This window comes from Colias croceus, chromosome 1, assembly GCF_905220415.1.
Source record: "Colias croceus chromosome 1, ilColCroc2.1".
NCBI lineage: Eukaryota > Metazoa > Arthropoda > Insecta > Lepidoptera > Pieridae > Colias > Colias croceus.
The window spans coordinates 2712822-2731130 of record NC_059537.1 but is presented as its reverse complement, the minus strand read 5'-3'; the positions used below and the strand labels follow the sequence as shown (position 1 = coordinate 2731130).

General features: G+C 32.6%; 2 protein-coding genes across 4 annotated transcripts in view; one reads left to right on the top strand and one right to left on the bottom strand.

Annotated features, from left to right (window-relative positions):
- The window catches only part of LOC123697692 (ras-related protein Rab6), a 28835-nt gene extending 14742 nt beyond the window's left edge, over positions 1-14093 (top strand). Inside the window, exons 4-6 of one of the 2 annotated variants that reach the window (XM_045644227.1) lie at positions 5091-5296; positions 5628-5694; positions 12016-14093. In XM_045644227.1, coding sequence (XP_045500183.1) covers positions 5091-5296; positions 5628-5694; positions 12016-12086 — 344 coding nt within the window. In that variant the 3' untranslated portion in view covers positions 12087-14093. Of the gene's footprint in view, positions 1-5090; positions 5297-5627; positions 5695-9132; positions 11177-12015 lie in introns of those variants that run through there. The other variant, XM_045644234.1, reaches the window with a different exon arrangement.
- A 1153-nt stretch (positions 14094-15246) lies between these two features.
- Positions 15247-18309, bottom strand: part of LOC123693665 (neurogenic protein big brain) — a 70309-nt gene continuing 67246 nt past the window's right edge. For both annotated transcript variants that reach the window (XM_045638858.1, XM_045638866.1), the window contains exons 5-6: positions 17481-17647; positions 15247-17174 (exon numbers count right to left, since the gene is read on the bottom strand). In XM_045638858.1, coding sequence (XP_045494814.1) covers positions 16987-17174; positions 17481-17647 — 355 coding nt within the window. In that variant the 3' untranslated portion in view covers positions 15247-16986. The remainder of the gene's footprint in view (positions 17175-17480; positions 17648-18309) is intronic.

The following is an 18309-nucleotide window of genomic DNA, read 5'->3' as shown; positions in this document are numbered from 1 at the left end:
AACTCGGGTAACGTCCATGATCACAAAACGTGACAAAAAATTATCCTGATATCATTAAAAATTTAGAAATTTACCCTCTACATGTCGAATCGTTGTTTCTTCTTTTCGTCGGGAAACATTCTGGCACGCACGGTTCACATTCAAATTAATGTAAATACTTAGAAACGTGGCCTGTTGATATGATTTTTTTGTGATTACTTAGTGAATACATGACCAAGCAAAAAAAATTTATTTCATATTTTTATGTGCACAGGAAATACCCAATTATCATTACTTTTGGATCAACCTAGTACATTTAATATGAAAGATTTTAGCTTTTTCTTTCTTTTTTTGGTTTTCTGCTTTAATTACTTCGCAAATTTGAAGGGAAGTTCATTTAGAAACTGTAAATAGAGCTCCTCATTGTATTACACACTGAGGACATCACTTCGAAAATCTGCTATGAATACAAAATGTATGGGAAATAAAATGTATGGGAGCGTTTAATGTAACATTTTTGGATATTTCTCGTTTTATTTTTAAAAATTTATTATGGCCATTTTACTCATTAGGTTAAGTACTTTCGATATCAGTTTAGAGTTTTTTGGTATCTGCAATAGTTACGGAATAATCGCTTGTGCACACTTAACGATTACACCCTGTATATTATCTATCTAGTATAGACGGATTTTCAACTGAAGCTTATTTATTTATACTGGCTTGCAGAGAGCCTGAATTTTGTTATCGCTTGAAATATAGGGTTGAGACGGGAAATATGATGCCGAATTTATATACGATGGTGTTATAATAAGATCTGATAGAGCTCATGAAAATGGTTTCATGTGATGTTAGGAATTTGTTCTGTTTATGAAAAAGTATGCAGTTCTACATATTATCTTCTATGTTCCGTTTAACGAGCTATAAATGTAAACATATTTAATTACAAAAGTTTATAATTACTTTTTCAATGGATACTTATGTGTGTATACGTATGTTCGTTATGTTCTTGTTTAATATTTAAGTGGTGTAGGTACTTACGAATTTTATTTTTGTAATGTTTGGTCAATTTTAAATGAAAAATGATAATAAATCGATCAGTGACCCAGATTTGTATACTTGTAGTAATTATGCAATTAGTGAAGCAATTCATTTATTTTGGATTAGGATTTAATTGCTATTCATTGATTCACAAAAATAATGTCATAAAGAAGTTTCACTTCTTACGTGTATACATGTGCGTGTACTAGTACGCACACATTTTTTTTATTTTTAAAGAAAACGTCGAAATTTTCTATTGATTGATGATTTGTTCGTCCGCATCTAGTCTAGATAGTTGCTCTAGAAAGAGAAAATAATGCGATTGTAAAACTATTTACAACAACTAAATAAAGAAAAACGCTAGAACATTATTATAAATGACCGCTCAGCCTCGTCACAACACTACGGAAATTAAACCACAAGTAACGGGTCTCAGCGTAACGTAATCGCAATTATTATTAAGTAACGTGAATTTTTTCATCTTATCTCATTAAGAGCATTTAATGCATTTTATTAAACTTTCTCATACGAATCGGGGTAAGCTAAAATACACTCTGATTAGACAAGTTAGAGGTCATAATCCAATGTCGGGGTGTAACCTTCATTGTCCGGACAGAACAAATATTTGGCTCAAACTCACCCTGGACCTTGACGAAGTAATACAATTGATTGTGCAGTACGTATTTTGTTGGGAAAACTTTCTGGTGTTTGGGCTTAATTTAGATCTGACCCTTGAGGTTCGTGCTATATTTATAGGGTACTGTCTCAAAAACCGCAGGGCACGGCTAGTATACGATTGATCGTGGGTATAGAATATGTTTGGAAAATTTTCTGTTTTTTTTTTTCTAGTTATTCTTCATCTTATTGCTCAGAATAATCATTTGATTCTATCCATCCGTTTATCAGATCTAAATGAAACAATGAACCCGACTGGGTAATTATACAGATAGAGCGATTCATGAGAAATTTGCAATAGAATCGAGTAACTTATAACTACCGAGTTCATTGTGTTCAGAGGAAAGACACAAAGGTATATTGCCATAATGGTTCTTGCCGTATTAAAATACTATATTGAAGGTTTATACATTTGTAGTAGGGGGTGCAGCTACATTAGGCCAAGACGTGGCATGTAATAAAGGGGCAACAATTACTATAGATGAGCATATTATTTACATACTCCGGGCAGTCAATAATTCCACAATGAAACACAATGTAAAGCGTAAAGCTGTACATAATATAATAATTTTACGATGACGAAGTTGAAAATAAAATGACGTACCTACTACCTAGATACTAACATCCATACTAATATTATAAATGCGAAAATAACTCTGTCTGTCTGTCTGTTACTCAATCACGCCTAAACTACTGAACCAATTTTCATGAATTTTGGTATGGAGATATTTTGATACCCAAGAAAGGACATATGCTACTTTTTATACCGGGAAAATGACGCAATCCTGGAAATCCCACGGGAACGGGAACTATGCGGGTTTTTCTTTGACTGTGCGGGTAAAGCCGCGGACGTTAAACTAGTATTTTATAAGAAAAGCGTTAATGCAAAAAAGTAAACATAATATGTAATTGGACTAAAAATATTAAATAACTATTCACATTATGTAAGATCGTTTAAGAAACATTTTTGCGGTTTAAATAATTATGAATGTGGTTACTTTATACAGGATAGCATTTGAATTCGAGTTTTTGCAATACGTTATTGCGAATACAGAATATGTATTGACGATTACATTATTTAATGTTTTTAACAAAAAGAATTCTCTATACTAAAATGTAAAACACTTAAAATTTAGTCTACTATTATACCCAAAAAAAAAAACAGACTAAAAACCATAGCTTATGTTTTAGGAAGTAGATGCCACATTGCGCATTTTTAACACTTAATTAAATTTTCTCCATACAGTTAATTGATTTTTGAATACCCAGTAAAATATGACTCAAACATTTTTTATTGCATTATAATAGCTTTATTCATCATATTTAAATACAGTTTCATTGATAGGTCACAGCCTAGCCTGTATAATGTAAAAAGTAAAAACATAACTCGTAATCTACATTGCAAATGGTCGGGATACAGCTTTACGAGCAATTAAAGGGTTTTATCGTTTCTCCGATCGCAACTCTACAAGGAACGTCTTATCGAGCGTGTACTCACTGCTGAGAGGCTGTATCGGTTTTAGATGAATACTCCTTTGTTGAGATTTGAAATATGTGTTCTTTTGTTTGAATTTGAATTTCGAATGTAGTGTTCTTTTTTCTTTTTCGAATTAAATCTTGGCTGAAAAATATAACATGACCACAGACATGACATTAATTAATGAACGGACTAGGTACGTACCAACGTACTCTGGACTCCAAGTACTTAAGCCAAAAGTCCGCGCCACGCCCGATAAGTTCATAAAATACTGGTACCTTACCTTTGCATCCCGTATTTTTAAATAAAATTAAAAATGATATTTCATTCATTCATTTCTTTTTTTTAAGAACCAACATAAGACAAAATGTATCCTTGTAATGTAGGAATTACTAAATATTATTTGTTCGGAGAGTTTTGGCATACCTACCTAGTATGGTGTCGTATTTTATATGGCTATGACTAACCACTAGTGCAGTTTATTTATTAAATACTTCCTCTAAAATGCTTTATGATCAAAGTTATATTTTTATAACAAACTGCAATATTTTCAACCAGCTTGTTATGGGATACTCGTGTCGGAGTTAGGGTTGGCACTTCTTAATAAAATTATGCAAAATTGAATAACTATTACAAAAATATAGTATGTATAATGTATATTATGTAAAAGAAAGACCTCAACGGTTATAAATAAAGGTGTTGTTTGTGTTTTGTCTTCTTTGTGACAAGTAAATAAAACTTGAAAAAATTTAATTTAATTTAAGACCATAAAGAAATTAAAATAAGGTACAAATATAATATTTTAAAGCACCAAAATAGATTACAATACCTATCTACACTACGATGTTTTATTTTATATTATATTACGTTGGCAATCCTAGCAGCATTGGTCTCGTAAAATATTTTTCATTTCGAGCTCCCGAGGCGAGGGATTTATTTGTGATATAACTTCCACAAACACGATGGAGCCGGCCGACTTTGCTCGGAATATCCGTTCAGTGAAATACGGTTTTAAACTTTTTACTTTACCTTATTGAGATTTAATTAAAATACCTACTCATGAAAGATTGGAATGAATATGAAATTAAGCTAAGGGTGTTTGGGTGAAAATTTGATAAATTATGTTTAAACTTTAAATAATACTACTACTTACTGTATGGAGTAAAAATGTCGTAGGAACTTGGAGTATAAAAAATCTCTTGTCCAAGTTTAATTATCTGTGAGCATGAGCGCTTGACGGAATATGAATCTCTGTATTTATAAAGTTCAAATATTAATATTTATATATTTTCACACTATAGGTCCACTTAAGATACATAACATAAATAATGAAATCATTAACACAAGAATAAGAATGAGGTTTTGTTTCCGAGCAATCTGTAATAAACGGAAATACAGTTTTACATAATTGGACAAAACATTCTTTTTGTAATGTATGGGTTAACAATTGCTTAATGTTAATATATTTTTATTACATTAACTGTACCATTTGAATTTGTAAATGAGTAGAGAATATTTTTCTCATTTGAGATCGTATTGCATTTACCTTACCTTCGTTAACCTAGCTTTCTACTCCTGCCTTAAAACATAAAACAAGTTTCTTGCAGATAATAAAGTTTGTCTTTCATTGTTACAACACGCGTCTTAAATAATCTCCTATAATCTTATCTGCAGCATTTACTTCTTTCCGTCTATTTTTGGTGATTATGTTTTAACTGTAGCTGTTGCGTGAAAATAATTTTTCATGTTACTAACTTTCATCCCCTATTTAGAATATATCAAAATCCTTTCTTAGCGGGTTCATATTGACTATCTGCAGCGCGATCAGTTCCATGATTTGGGTATAATAAAGAATTCTGTCGTTCACACATTTAATTTATGTAGTGTACCATTAAGAATTTGCCATTAATCCATATTCCAGATGCGAATTCATTCCACCAAACGTCGAAATGGATCGACGACGTGCGCACCGAGCGGGGCTCTGACGTCATCATCATGCTGGTCGGCAACAAGACGGACCTGTCGGACAAGCGGCAGGTGTCCACGGAGGAGGGCGACAGGAAGGCGAAGGAGCTCAACGTGATGTTCATAGAGACCAGCGCCAAGGCTGGATACAATGTTAAACAGGTTAGTTGTGACGTCATCATCATGCTGGCCGCAACAAGACAGACAAGACGAATTACAGACAGTTTTGTTTTCCGCTTTTATCAAGAGTTTGCGAATTATATGTCTTCAATCTCCATATACAGATTGGGAGTTGTCGAACATACCACTGCGAGGCAAGATAAAAGAATACTAGGCAATGCATACTGTGCTTATTTTTACAATATTTTTGTAAGAAATAATAACGTAATACAGTTACACCATAAAGTTTTATAAAATTTCGTGTCATCCATAACACTCTACCTGTTTTACAAAGTCAATCCAGACGATTAACTGTACTACATTTCAATTCCAGTTATTCCGACGGGTAGCAGCCGCGCTTCCCGGAATGGATTCAGCTGAAAGCAAGCCTCCCGAAGACAGTATCCTTTTTATCAAAATATTTATTATCTGTTACATTCTCACATACCCATTCCAGTGCCACACACACACACATGTCAGTGTCACGCACATGTCAGTGTCACGCACACACGCACATTCCACACGTATATGCAACGCACACATGTGTACGTATAAGTATATGCTATTGTTGAAATAACGGCTATGATCGTACTAATATTATGTTTTTCATTTGTGATTCTTTGTGACGTTTTGTGTGAGATTAGCTACAAGGGATGGATTTTGGCTTGGGAAAATACCTATATGAATTTTAACCTGAAAAAGGCTTTATGATAATTTTTGGGAAATTTTATAGGGTTGATTGTGGTGGTTTTTATCTTATAAGTCTTAACACTGCATTGTTTCATCAGTTATGGGCTATTCATTTGGTTATGGATTGGTTATTGGTTATAATTTACCGCCATATTGGATTTCACGTTACGTCATGGTATGGATTCACGGAATAATGACACCAAATATAATAACGGTTTTATTAATTGGATTTTATGTTTATTAGTGTTTTGTCTCTTTCGATCCTACGCAATAGCCAATACTGTTGAGAGACAAAACATAAACATTGATTATGGTAATTGGTTCATTAAATTAATTGCTATTAAATAGTAATCGTTGTTTCCCCTAATTGAGTTAAGGCCGTGTACGCGGTCCGTGCGCTGTTTGGCTCAAATATGTGATTTTTCAAACCAGATTGTCCATCAACCACTTATCTTACAAACATATGAATTACTAATAATTTTAGGAAATTTTATTGTCTATATAGTTAGTTAAGAGTTTTTTTCAATTAATACAGTATTTGTGAATACCATCAAGATAACTGAGCCGATGATTACTTGATTTCACTTTTAGTGTCAATTTCGAAGCTAAAAATATCTGAAATTGCTGACAGATCTAACACACAATTTTTTTAACTAACTGCAAAAATCCTCATTAAAATAGTTAGTTAAAAGATTTTTTTATTTTGGACTCCTAACTTACGAAATTAAAATCCACAACAATGTGAATTTTTTTAGAAATTATAGTCGACAAAATGATTATTTTCACCAAGATATTTGACTTAATTGAATATAATTTATACATATTGCAATAAAAGAATGTCTTACTTATAAGATAAAATTTAAAAAATCAACTAAGGTACCTCTATTATTTTTCTACAATTTTTTTAAAAGTACTATAAAACACTGCGCGCGACCCGATTCAAATCAGTCGGCAGCGAGCCTTTCCAGAGGGAGGACATGTTGCTCGGCGCTCTCCTGTGGACCTATGCTGTTCATAGTAAAAGGATAGCGCAAGCCGCGATCTATCGTAATAGATCGCGGAGATTTTGACTTGCGTTAAATTGAATAAGCGCTCTTAAATTTAACCATAATGTGAGTCATTTTTAATCCTGGAATTTGTTGTTTTCTTTCAACTTCATCTTTGAAAAAATGGCTACACCCAACAAAATGACAAAAAAATTGGAAGCTGGCAACTTTCAAAGACAAAAAAATATAAAAATTGGGTAGCTAATTTCACACGCGCCCGGTGATATAGTGTTGCGGCCCGGATCCGTTTGTGTTTTGTGTCGGTGGTGGTATAGCGGGCTAAACGGTGTAAGTAACATTAACATTACTAATTCTATGATCTGTGTACATTGCCTTCATTTCTGTTACGCTTGTAGTGTGCTTAGAATGTAGTTTGCATGTACATTTATTTGGTTTCATGAGTAGGACAAACTAATTACTTACAATCGAAAATATTAGTCAAGAATTTATTATTGGTAAAAAATTGGTTGTTTGTAAAGTAGGTTTACGATCGAGATGTTTACGATGAGATGAGACGGGAGATCGGTCCGTCTCTCTCTCGTTATACCTGCGATCGCGCTCGTGAGGTTTTGGTGTGACACAAGTTTCTTTCAACATGTCACCCGACTAAAACGATTTTAAAGACGTTATCACGTCAAAAATATATTGTTCTAAAGGACAATGTCCGGAATGGCCCTATGCAACAAAATGGATTGGAATACACGATAATTAACTGTCTATTTTATTATATTCGTTGCAAATACATTTGTAACACGGACTAGCTGTATGCCAAAATGAACAATAAAAAGTATTTTACGCGATTAATAACATTAATGGCCGCCATCTTCACCAAACCTCATGTCGTGTCGATAAAGAATAGGGATGGACGATTTATTGTAATCGTCCGACTGAATTTTTAATTTCCATAAAGTATAATTTAAATCGATTTTAAATCGATTCAAATCGTAAGCCAATGTATCGACTTACAAAAAATCGTGGTCTAAAAGATCGATTTATAAAAATCTATTTTATTTTATTGGCTTTAGAAAAAAAAACTGCATAGGTACCTACCCAATTATCTAGGGAGGTGCTTAAAATAGCTAAATATATTATGATATATTGCTTTTCAGTTTCTTAAAAATCACTAAGCTATGAAAAACTAATATCTAATATTCGTTGTTATGGTTCCATTATAACCTCAAAATCTGATTCTTTTTTTGGAATATATCTATTCTGCAGCTAGTCCGCTATAAAAATAAGATCATTTAGGAGTTTACTAATGATCGACAACACAAAATATAATTTTCGGATGTTCTTGGTTCCAGGGCGAACAATGTATGGGCGCAGAGCAATCTATTTTCCTGGAAATACGCAATCTGTGCAAAGATACTATTTTTTCTTTGCTGTTTTGTCTACTTTGAGTTTTGTTGTTTTGACTAAAAATACAACATACATAGCGATATTTTTTGCATTAGTTTATTTCACAAAGATTTTCATTCAAAATTCGTAAAAATTAATGAAAATACTTTTAGACATGTACCTAATTCGGTCAGTAGGAAGAAATAAAAAAAATCTACTACATTTAGTAAATTAGTGTTCGGTGATGCCATATAAATATACTTTTGGTCATCAAATGCATGTATCCATACTAACATCTTTATATTATGTATATTTTATTTATTTATGTTTATCTCTATCCCACTTGCACACACACTTTTTATACTGAGTTAGTAATGTAGATATCGGAATGTGTTTTAAATACGAATGTGTGACTGAGACACAAATACCGTCGTTAGAGTTAATTTTATTGATATTTAAGTAAAGGTAGATATAATTACTTTAAATTTCTTTCTGCACGCACTAGTGTGTACTGGAATTTTCTTATGTCTTATTCGAGTTGGGAAATATTAAAGGTTGGCGTAAAAATAATTGAAATAGAATCATTAAAATTGGCTAAGTACTGAACACCGAACCAAAGTATTGTGTTCAGAATACTGAATATATTATTGATATGTCGTTCTTTTAATTGAATGCGTCGCCTCTTATATTTCACGCTGTTACACTCGTAGCCTCCTTCTCTAGCCTTTTTATTTTTTTTATTTTCCTTAATACTAAATGTAACAGTGCACGAGGTGATACTGAGACAAGCGCCCGGAGACAGCAAGGAGCCAGATGGTGGATGCGCGTGTTAACGTTTCCCGCCAAATTGTATGTTCCATTTTGAGGTTATAATCGACGTGTGTGCATGGCGCGCTATGGGACAAACGTCAAGTGTCAACTGTCATGTGTCATGTTTGTAGTCTATGCAAAGGCAAAGGACTTGGTGCATACAGCCCAATTCGTTCACGTCAATTATGCGTTTCATGGTGTTGTCGTGTATGCTAAATTATACTTATGTGCAATTATGCAACGATTGTTATCTAACGCTATGTCGCCCTTGTTTTATTTTGGCAGCTAAATCAATTTGACCTTTTTTATAACCTCAGTTCTATTTCAATTTAACTGTATTGCTGACACAAAGTTAATATTCCAGACAAATAATGATTTTAATTTCAGATTTCAATATAGTAATAATATTAATAAAATTAGGGCGGCGTTAAGGTTTAGTGATGCTGTGCTTTTGTGTCTATCGGCCTGAGTGATATTAGATGTAAATTAGTTTACAAACTTTTTAAGTGACTGACAACTGTTTTCCAGAGACAAATTATTATTCTTTATTTACATTATCGTAATTTAGAAAATCGAACTTTTATGTATAGTTTAGTCAATTAATTTGATTTTATATCTTTTATTTGTCGACCTGTTTAATTTATATCTCATTTTTAGATTTTGTCATAATAAAATATACAAATTCTATGTAAAACAGTTGCCAATTCTACTAAGGTAATAAGTTTTGACGTATTTCATACACAAAAGCACGTATTTAAAGCACGGATCGCTTTCATGTGAAGCAACTTCGCGATTTCTGTTTGTCTATAAGACTGACAACTATCGAAAGGATTTTATATTATATTCTCTTTACTTTATGTTCGTACTTTCGGTACCGATTTTATTAATTAATTAACAATATTTTTTTGTTAGCCGTAATCTTGTTATGACTTATAAAATAAATATATATTTCACCGATTATGCCATAATTTTTAATTTTTTTCTTATGAATTTGACAGGCTCCTTTATATCAGCTTCTTTATAATTCAGGAAAATAGTTCTAGAAGCTAGAGTTATATAGTTAATGCTACTTTCACAATTAACATAAAAAATATACGAAAGCAATATTCTGCCTTAAATTTTACATTAATACGGCTTTATAGCCGTATTAATGTAAAATTTAAGGCATATAATTAAAATTTAAGGCATATAATTTAAGGCAATATAAATAAACTTAATCTACTTATTATAAATCTAAAAGAAAACTTCCCAATTACTATAACATATTTTCGCGCCGTGAGTACGAAATAAATATACTATGATTTGTTTTTAAACTTTAGTTTGTAGTACATAGAGTTTTCATACATTATTTTGTATATAGCACGCTCTTGGGATCGTCGAATCGAAATGCTCAAATCATTTAAACTTTTGCCTATCATCGGATATTTGCCACATCATTCAAACAATAAATAATTTTAATATGAACTTCTTTTTTTATGATATACATTCATAATCATGTTTTATTAAGATTTACACAGATCCCAAAGCTTATGTACATTAGTATTATTTATTTTAGCGAATAAGTGAGAAATCTTATGATTCATGTAAACTGATTAATATTTTTATTTAGTGAGATATCACGGCTAGCTTGTAATCTGGTTTATATAATTTTATATACATAATGTTCATTCCAATAAGCTTTTATAGTAATTTACTATATGCATATAATTAAAATAATGCACCTAATTATTGTCGTTTTGAAATTGTTTCAGTTACTTATTGAATTGAGATTGGCTATAAGTTTTTTTTTTTTTTCATTTTGAAATAATCTCCAATCTTATATTTTCTATTAAACCATACATTTTACCGACATTTTTCGTTGTTATAATTTATTGATGTAAACATATAGTCAATCTAATTTATGTTTGTTTTCAATATAAATATGGATTTTTTTACAATCATTTTGTGCAGAATTATTATTAATGTTAATATATGTACCACATGCTCATAATATAATAAATTTTTAACACCTTATACGGCATTTTATTTATTAACTCTGTATTAAGCAATTCAAAATAATGTAAAATATGAATGACTATGTCATAGTTCAGGATACATCGCCCATTTTTGCAAGTGACTACTATCAAGCTAATTTTCCGTTTGCAGCTTTATTTTGATAAGACGCCCAATAATTTCGTGTACGAAAGTCTCGATTGTGGTAGCTAACAGAGATAACAAGGATAAAAATTTTTGATTTGATGGTTTGGTAGACACAATTATTGTCTACAGCTTACGTCAATCTCATGCATTCGTAGTCTATTCTATTGAACGCTACGCTAACAGAAAACCACTTGGCTAGGGGGGCTGAACTATCAACAATATTATATCGCTGGGAAAACAAGAGACTTATTTTAATATAAGTAATGAGATCAATACATTTTTCATTACATCTTACATCTTAGCGATTCAAAAATCAATTTAGATTTTTTTCCTCTAAAATTTGATTATGTTTTAGTAATGTAAAATAATTTAAATCTCGAGATGAATTTCCGCATCCCATTAAAACCTATTTAAACAATATACTACACATATTTTAACCCATTTAACCCCAAGCGGCCCGATCGGTCCACGACACAATAGATTTTCTATTGTGTCTGTGATTCCGGGGCCTGAGTTATTAAAATAAAATTTGTACAAGCATACCACACACTTGGCAGAAGTGAAACTTCTTATATAACAATACGAAACATCAATAGAACACATACAAAATATAAATAGCTTTATCAAAAACATATTTTTTGTCTTTGCCATTTTTTCTATGTTATCTGTGGCCAATAATCTCCCTAACTCCGCCATTAGCTGTGGACCTGCAGACCCAGTCACCGATGGGCTCGGAGCAGGAGGGCAACGAGAGCGGCTGCGTGTGCTGAGCAGCCTCCAGCATCTGTGCCTACTTACGTTTTGTATCTTTGTATGTGACGCTCCCCGCTTATGTGACCCGTTACTCACTTAGATTTCGAACGCACAGTTTTGCGTTACCCCCATTGTAGAACGGACGAACTGCGGCAGTGGACTGGAGAATTTCTTAATACTATCCTATTGGGGACCCCAAAATACAGGCTGGGAAATTACGGTCCAAACGTGACATGTTTGTACCTAACCTACAAAATGTTCAATAAATGGGGAGGCCTTTGCCCAGAATTGGAACACAACAGTCTACTACAATACAAAAATCCTGATTTGAGCAAGAGAATTGATAGTTTTAAGAAATTCTTTGGTGCCTGCCGCTTCGACTTGTAGAATCATAAATGACGGATGCGTAAAACGAAACAGGGACACAGTACGCTGCATCTGCAATATTGGCCGCGGTTTATGATTCTAATCACGGTTTCAGGTTCTAACTTATTTTTTAAGGCAAATTGTGATTTCCAAACGCTTTGGATGACGTTGCAAGAGTAAGCAATTATTATTCGTACTTTTTTGCATAGAAACAAGGAATCTAAAACAAAACGATTGGAAGTTCACAATACTCGACTGTCTTCGTGTCTATTTCGTTGTCTTATGTTTTAAACAGTATTATTTTTGTAGAGATGGCGCTGATTATGATTTGGGTGGCACAAGGGTTCGGTATCAGGCGGGGTACGGTTGTGAAATGAATTTATGTATTGGACTGATTGTAAAAGAATTTATGATATTGGCAGTTTTTAATTGAGTTTCAATACGCACTATTTTATTATGGAGTTTCGCTTTTAGAATGTGTTATTCTAAAAGCGAATCTTTGAGACTTCTTTGTAATCATGCTACATTCTTTTCGTAGCAATGACCATTTTATGGCAAATGAAGCCTGGTTATTGTCTTACTCCCTATTCGAGTTATTTGTCATGCGATTTTCTAATTTGATGTGTCGCTTCTAAGACAGGCTTTATCACAATCATGAGTAATTTGTCTTCATGGTTTACGAAAATCTGTAACATTTTTATTGAGAGGTGCTCAACATTTATTTCAATGAACTTGAAATATAATTGTATATTTGTGTAACTTTATATTTTATGGTGTGACTAAAATTGTTTAATTATTTAATTGAATTGATATAAAGCTTTCGGAGCTGCGCGCGGCTTATATTATGTCTTATTTTTTTTTATATATTTATTTATAATTAAAAACCTTAGCCCGCCTGATAGCAAGAACATCTTTGTAAATAGTTTGTTGTATTATTTAAATTTTAACACATCAATCGCAACGATCTCTACAGAATACCTAAGACTTTTATATTATATCTAGGTAATTATTAGGCATTTCTTCTTCTAGATTTATATTTAAGCACAACTAGTTGATTTATTTACTCTCGATACTTAGGGCAAAGCCGGTCATTTGTAGGTTTTTCGATTAATATGAAAATCAAGTTAGCTCTCACTGCCGATATCAAATTTTTGGATTAATATGAATAGTGCCTAGTGCTGAGACAATTTTTGAATTATTTCACATCGATAAAAATAGAATTACATCAATTCGGCTAAAATGTGTTAAATCAATTACACAATAAAATAAAACAGCTGTGGGATAGATTACATAAGTAATAAAAAGGCATTCGTTGGCCTACTCGTGTTAAACGAAAAATCAAATCTTATGTAAGCTTGACTTCTCTGTTGGTTTAACCAAATCAAATGAAGGGTCTGTGAAGGTTTTTGCGTAATAAGCGAAATAGATAATTTTCATCGATGATAATTTCAAAAATTGGCTCGGTCGGTTCGTTAGTACGGTTATAAGTAGTACCCACATCAGGTTGGAATACATTTTATAGTATTTTGTATGCAATTGTTAGTAAATTGTAACTTACGTTCGTGATCGCGCAACGTGCTTAGCTTTCATCAATAGAATATTGTTTTTCATTATTCAAAATTAGCATAATGTTCCGGATATTAAATGCATTTTAATTACACTTATGTTTTATTTATCCCTATAAATAATGTTTATAACTTGTATACCTATATATTTGGGGCACGGTTAGTGCCATGTCGAAATAAGCGAAGCATGACGGGCACTACATGCCTAAAGCCAACGCCTAAGGCAAACTTTTTATCGATGTATCTTCAAAATGAAACTCGATTGAATATCCGAATAGTTCAGGATACATCGCCCATTTTTGCAAGTGACTACTATCAAGCTGATTTTCCGTTTGTAGCTTTATTTTGATGAGACACCGAATAATTTCGTGTACGAAACTCTCGATTGTGGTAGCTAACAGAGATAACAAGGATAAAAATTTTTGATTTGATGGTTCTCAAATATTTATTACGCAATTTGTAGGACAATATGTCTGTTGAATTATATAAACATTAACTAAGTGAAAACAAAAAAATCAGCTTGTTAGTAATCATTTATGATGACCTCGTTATCGATACACTTTGGAAAGGGCGACTCTTTGAACAAACCATAGATTTTGTAGGACAAATATTTTTTCGAATAATTTAGGTAATTATCTTGAGATTGAACAAAAAAAAATTCATTCAGTTAGTAGTAAATATTTGAGAACCATCAAATCAAAATTTTTTATCCTTGTTATCTCTGTTAGCTACCACAATCGAGACTTTCGTACACGAAATTATTGGGCGTCTCATCAAAATAAAGCTACAAACGGAAAATTAGCTTGATAGTAGTCACTTGCAAAAATGGGCGATGTATCCTGAACTAGAAGAAATTAAAAGCGTATTTTTTTTTAACTTCGTGCTTTTATGTTGAATGAGTATAATATTATAAATGGGAAACATGTTTGTCTGGATCTAATCTTACTACCGATTAAAGCGCGTCACACACGGTGAAGATACTATAATATTTTATCTTAAGATGAAATTTGGAAAGAAAATATCTAAATGTAACACAGTGACACAGATGTCTATAGGTTGGAAGTAGATGATGGAGTTTTTGCCTATTTTTTGTTCGAGGGGCAAAATTAAGGTATTTACCGATAAATTTATCGTTCGATGCTTTTAAATAGGACCTACCTAAGCTATAAAAAAATATATGATTAATTACGTAACGCATGAGATTTATGAAGAAAAGCTTAAAAGGTATTAAATAAAAAACACATACTAAATCAACTTGAATTAGTTTATTTACATTTTTTAAGTATCGCCAAGAATGACAACAATTTATGGGAAGTTTAAAATTTAGTTGCTAGTGGTAAAAACTTTATAAATTATCTACTGGTATATAAAACGCTTAAACAATAAAAGAAAACAGTGTTGTTACAAATACATATCTAAATTATAAAAATAACCTTATTGAACTAGACATTATTTTTTGGAAGCCTTAAATAAAAAATAGAGGTAACAGTCTTATTGTGAAGATATTATGTTGACAAATGTTTATAAGTATATAAAGTTCAAAATATACATTCAAACTACCTATTTCATAAATTTTCAGTCATACATTTTTGCCACCAACAAAATGTCAATGTGGCAACACAAGAGGAAAATTGTGAAATGTGAAGCGTTTTCTGCCAATAATTAAAATAGGAATTAGAATATTCCAAATTTAAATTAATTCACATACAGACTAAACGCCAACATAAATAATTGTATAGACTACCTATATTAACAATTTTTTTTTTATAATAAAATATATTTAAAGATCTTAGTGACTATTTTATACCAAACTTTGGTACACATTGGTCTTATTACTTATTGTAATAACAATTTATTAATGAACATTATCACTGAATTTGATAGCATGCAATCAGCAAAGTTAATTTATTCCTTAATTATATATTTACATTATCTTATGTTTTGTATAATTATGGGGAAAGATGGATAGTTACAATACAATAGTTGCTGCTAAAGAAAAATAACCTTAGGGTACTTAGTAACAACAATTAAGTGAATAGAAATAGATTTGTAAATGCATTGATATCATTTGGTATATTTTTCTAATTCGTTGTAAAGGTATACCTACTTATAACCGAGACATTGTAGAAGAATAATAATTAACTATATTTATTGATACAGATTAAATAGCAAACATGACAGCTGTATGTACAATGAGTTGATGAACAATCACATTATTATTTATTCATTCAACAAACACTTTTATACATTTAAGTTAAATATTTAATTTATGTATACTTTTAGTAAGTCTTAACATCAGATGACATGACAAAATCTTAATTATTAGTTTATGAAAATATGGCACAGCTTAAAAAGTCAGAAATTACAATGTTACATATTATTTACAGTATTTTTTGTCATCATACAAGTGGTAGGTCTACCGTCTAACTACATTTTGGAAGTCTTAATTACATCAGTTTTACACTCTTTAATTGCATTTGTTTGCAAGAACGATTAATTTCTCAAGTAAAACAATGCACCTTCAATACACGACTACCCTCATGGTAAGATAACGTCTTAAATCAGTTCTAATTCCAGTGTGGGAAAGTGACGGCTATAGACGACCTATCTCTCGGCTCTAGACGATCAGTCAGAGTAAAATTACCTTTGATGTACTTCAAATGCATGAATGCACTGAATGCGGAATATATTTTATCGATACTATAATAATTATTACATTCTGTAATAACTTTTGTATTAACGTACATTTAATTTCAAAGTTTGACAACGTCACAATATGTCAACGTCACTGACACTAGTCTATAGTCTGTACCCGTTATTTCATCTGGCAATAACTGCCAGTTGATAACACATTACACACATACTTGGCACTGGCAAATAGTCACATCATCTTGCCATGAAGAGGAAAAAAAAACACGTTACACACTGTGGTTACACAGCACTAAACGTCAAAAAGCAGCGCAATATTGTGCTGCGAGGCGCGCCGCTAGTAATGTTCCTGCGGGTGCAGCGGGGCGCGGAATGTGCGCGCGTGCTGCGTGTGCGTGAGCGTGTGGGCGGCGTGCGCGTGTGCGTGTGGAGCGTAGCTGCCGTACGCGCTGTCTTCGGAGGAGAGCGGTCCGCGGCGCGTGCCTGAACTGTAGACTGATTCCCGCCGCTCTTGGACTGCTGCGCCTTGGGTTATAACGGATGTTAAAATAGGAATATGTATTGAGAACTATGTTTGTATAAATTTTTGATCAAAATATCAAGCAATTACCTACTCAGAAATAAATATAGAATAGGTTTGGAAATTTGGATATATTTCTCTTTGGACATTGTGTTGTAATTTTTAAATACAGAATATTAAAGTTTGTCGATATAGAAAAAAATGCATGAAAAACAAAATGGCCGTGAAGCTTTCACATGTGCTTTCACACGATATAGTTAGCTACTTTAGTACGCGACATAAAAGTCTGCATAAAGATCCTTAGTCCTTACCAGCGGGTCCAGGCCGTACGCCATTAGCGGCCCCATAGGGCGGGTCCCTCTGCGCGTTGTGCACGTTCTGGCTGACCGCCGTGTGCGGCCGCAGCAGCAGCGACTGAGCACCCGCCAGCGACGACACGCCACCAGCAGCACTGCTCTTGCTGTATACTGATTGTGACCTGGATAAATGTGTTTTAGATAAAGAAGGGTATAGGGTGGTGGAGTGATAGCACTTTTGACGTTTGACAGTTTCCATAGATTGTAAATTTGAAATATTTGGACTTGGCAATCCGCAATACTGAACTTAGTGGGTAAAACTTTATATGCCGGGCGGAAAGATCGGTTTTCTGATCAGCCCCCCTAGCCAAGTGGTTTTCTGTTAGCGTAGCGTTCAATAGAATAGACTACGAATGTAATTTTGTCTACAGCTTACGTCAATCTCATACATTCGTAGTCTATTCTATTGAACGCTACGCTAACAGAAAGCCACTTGACTAGGGGGGCAGGAATTCAGATCCGGAAATTTAAATGATCTATTCACATACAAAAGGTTTCACAAGACGCACATTCTTTTATTTCAGAACAGAAAGCAACTGTTTTGTTGACCGAATTTTACTTCAGATTTTGCAAATTCATCGACAAAAGTGCTATAGTAATATTGTTTCTTTTATTGGTAATTAAAATTGCTCTTATACTATTCTTTTACTAGAAGTGTTACTATCTAATGCAAACTAAAATTCTAATCGTGCTACAAATTATATTGTTTACATCACACATCATGCAAAAGCTAAGCTTCCTATTTATTTGACCTAATTCTTGAAATAAAGGTTACCTAATACCT